General features: G+C 44.1%; 1 protein-coding gene across 1 annotated transcript; it reads right to left on the reverse strand.

The window, feature by feature from the left end:
- Positions 1 to 47: 47 nt before the first annotated feature.
- On the reverse strand, positions 48 to 3,299 carry BBBOND_0001330 (hypothetical protein, conserved; the record flags this gene model as incomplete). Its single annotated transcript, XM_012914974.1, has 2 exons — positions 48 to 1,833; positions 1,897 to 3,299. The coding sequence occupies 2 exons, from the start codon at positions 3,297 to 3,299 to the stop codon at positions 48 to 50; spliced, it is 3,189 nt and encodes a 1,062-aa protein (XP_012770428.1).
- Positions 3,300 to 3,344: the final 45 nt, after the last annotated feature.

The raw sequence follows: 3,344 nt of genomic DNA on the forward strand, positions 1-3,344 counted from the left end.
CCCAGTCAACCCATTAGAAGCATTTGGAAAAATGCTTGATGGAATTTTTATTGACGTGAAAAGGGGCGTAGGGATAAACCGGTGTAATAATCGTGGAAGTGAGTGTGAAGCCATGAAAGAAGGTCAACGACGTCAAACGTAGATTCTTTCTTCTTTTTACCATGCTCATCATAATTTGATTCGCAGTCTGTAATGTGTTTCAGAATATCAGGGACACCGTCTATTGTATGTTCAACAAGTTTAGCATATATATCGCTACCCTTCAATTCATACTTACATCGCAACTCTCCATCCTGCTTGGACGTCTGGCTGGTGGGAACATTGTATCCGCAATCCCTGAAAAACGTGCCGAGTGGATTTTTACGTTTCCTCGCGTCTTGCACTTCATGGTCAATATGGAGATGTTTGGTACTCCACTCACCCTTATGCCCACACCTCTCCTTCACCTTGCTAAGGTCGTTAAGCAACATCGGCAGGCAGCTCATAAACACCTTGGCGCAGCGCGTAGCGTCGTCGGTTAATTCATCAGTAGCTTGTTTACCCTTCAGCTCCTCCCACTTAATCTTCCGACTGTCATACCTATTAACATACGCCTTCTCCATCTCCTTTACCAGCCCTTTCATCCCTGCCTTCAGCGCGTCCAGGAGTTGCGGGTGGTGCGGGTTCGCGAAGGCAGCGGGGTTGAACGTGGACAGGGCGGAGGTCAGGTCGTGGAGGAGGGAGCGGAATTTGGAGTCGAAGGTGAAGGGGCGATTGTTGTCGTGGAGGTGGGTGAGGAGGGCGTAGGTGCGGGATTGGAGGCGGGTGACCAGTTGGGAGGAGGGGGTGGTTTGGGAGGTGACTGGCTGCGTACCTTTGCTTTTGGGCAGGTCGTTACTTGGCGATTTGACTTGCTCATTGATATACTTCGTGAGTGTTTCTACATACCATTTCGCATTCACAGCTGCGGTTTTGGTATCATGTGCGTCGGAGATCTGGGACAGCGTTTCATGGTTACCGTCAATGATTGACAGTAGGCACTTTATACCGGACGCATTATCTTTCTTAATGATGTTCTGGATTTTTGATTTTTGTTCATTTACGATGCTTTTCAATGTTGCAAGTTCCATTTGTTTGCGGGCAGCGTATAGTCCCTGCGCTTTGTTTTTAATGTGTTCAGTTGTTCTCCTTATGGCATCAGCAACGTAATTATTGATTGCTTTCAAGGTCTCGTTGGCCTTAGTAGGAATGGTAGTGGTGTGGAATGTGGTTGCCTCGGCCAGGATATAGGCCAAGTTGGCTTTGTCAGTTTTATCCAAGATGGCAACGATTTCATTTTTAACATCTTCAAGTGCTTGAGGAAGCGTATACATGTATCCCGATCCTTGTCTATCTAAGATTTTCTGTAAATCATCTAGTAGCTTTTGCACGCCTCTACCTTGGTCAGGAGCATTACTACTGGCCGTGCCAGCTGGGTTCTGAACAAGACCCTTCACAGCGTCAGCGAATTTACCGAGTTCAGTGCTGACGTGTTGAAGTTCTGCCTGAAGTATACGACCCGTTTGATCTGGTTTAATGCCGATTTTACTCCATTCTAGTGCCTCTTGGACGATCGTTCTTATATTGTTTATTGCATCCTCGAGATCTTTCTTCGAACCTTTGCCGTTATGTTTGGCGAACGTCGTAAGTTTGCCAAGGTCGAATATTTTACCGGCCGTACCGTCCCTACCTATCTCTGTGTCAAGTCTAGTTCCCACTTGCCTCTGACACTGCTGCTGTTCGAACGCATCGTTCAGATCTTGAATGGGTTTCTTTATGTCTTTCAACGCCTGTGTGATAGCTGCCCCCAATGTGCTTTTTTGTCCTGTCGTCAAATTGTTCGCCAATAGATTTTACGCTTCGCATGATAGCCTTCACAGTTCGTCGAGATTGGACGTATCAAGAATTCGCTTAAGTTCGTTGCCAGTATGTCTGGCTATGAGAGTAAGCGCAATCATGATTCTTCTTACAGCCTCAGCAAGATGTGATCTCGCAAGAGATGGAACAGTGTTTTTTGAGGTTGTGATTATTGTCTCTATCTCCCCGGCTACATCATCGTAACTCATCTGAGCAACTCTTTTAGCTTCAATCACACCCTCGAGTCCGCCGGCTAATTGATCACAACCCATTTGAACAGCTTGGAGGTACTGATTAATCTTGTCATCGGCAGCTTCAAGTAAAGGTGTGACCATTCGATCTATATCCTTAATTACTTCGTTTTGAAGCTTTTGTACAATCACCTGTGCAATCAGGTTTCTGAATGTATCAGTTATATCATTGGTGCCGTCGGCATTTTTATAAGTATGACTCACCTGACCATAGTTGTTCTCCAAATATTTTTGTAGCTTATCATTCACGTATTCATTTTCGTCGTTCACAATATTTATAATCCATTCCTTTACAGTTGCCTTAAATCCCTCTTCAGTGAACTTACCAGCGTACGTACCCATATTGGTAATAATTCTTGCAATATGACCTGATACACCATTCATTTCATGTTTATATATATCATTACTATACTCCGTAATTTTCTTTTTCAACTCCTCCCAATTATGATTTATATTACCTGCATCCTTTGTTTTACGCGTTTCATTTTCTCCTACCTTATCCTTAACTACATTAAATTGCGGCAGAATGTCGACAGTAATATAATCCCACATTGATTCCTTAATTGAATTTTTAATGTCATATAGATCCTTCCGCAATGCCAAATCAAGGTCGCCAACTTTTCCCGTCGCGTTGCCAACCCATGAGCCGATTTCGTTCTTAACGCTGTCCGCAGCATCGAAAAGTTTTTGTGCCTTTGCTCTTAAAGCTTCGGCTGCGATTTCTACCGCTTTTCTTTTCTCTGGATCATCCGTTCCAGTTGTACCATCCAGTTTCTTAATAATTTCATTACACTTATTCATAGCGGCTTTAACAACCTTCTTGGCCTTGGATATCCATCCCTCCAACGCAACTTTCACTCGTCCCAATTCGCTATTAATTTGCTTCAGTGGACCATGGATTTTCTTTTCAAAAGCATTATCTATATTCGTCGCCATCTCGTTCACACGCGCCGCGACTTCACCTTCGAGCAGCGTTTTCAAATTGGCAAGTTGCTCTCTCACTGTCGTGTTCAACACCTGCAAGTCATTATTTTCGGCTGATTTAGTGAAAGCATCAACGGCTTGATGAATTGAATTTAACGGCGGCGTTAACATGTTTTGTGCGTTGTTGTCTAACTGTTTTAACGCCTCTTTACTCTGATTGACATCGGCGGCCATTTTCGTCGCCATCATCTGCACCCATCACGGTTGCTGGAATACATTATATGAAAAAAGGCT

This window comes from Babesia bigemina, scaffold Bbigscaff_62199 (assembly GCF_000981445.1).
Source record: "Babesia bigemina genome assembly Bbig001, scaffold Bbigscaff_62199".
Classification (NCBI taxonomy): domain Eukaryota; phylum Apicomplexa; class Aconoidasida; order Piroplasmida; family Babesiidae; genus Babesia; species Babesia bigemina.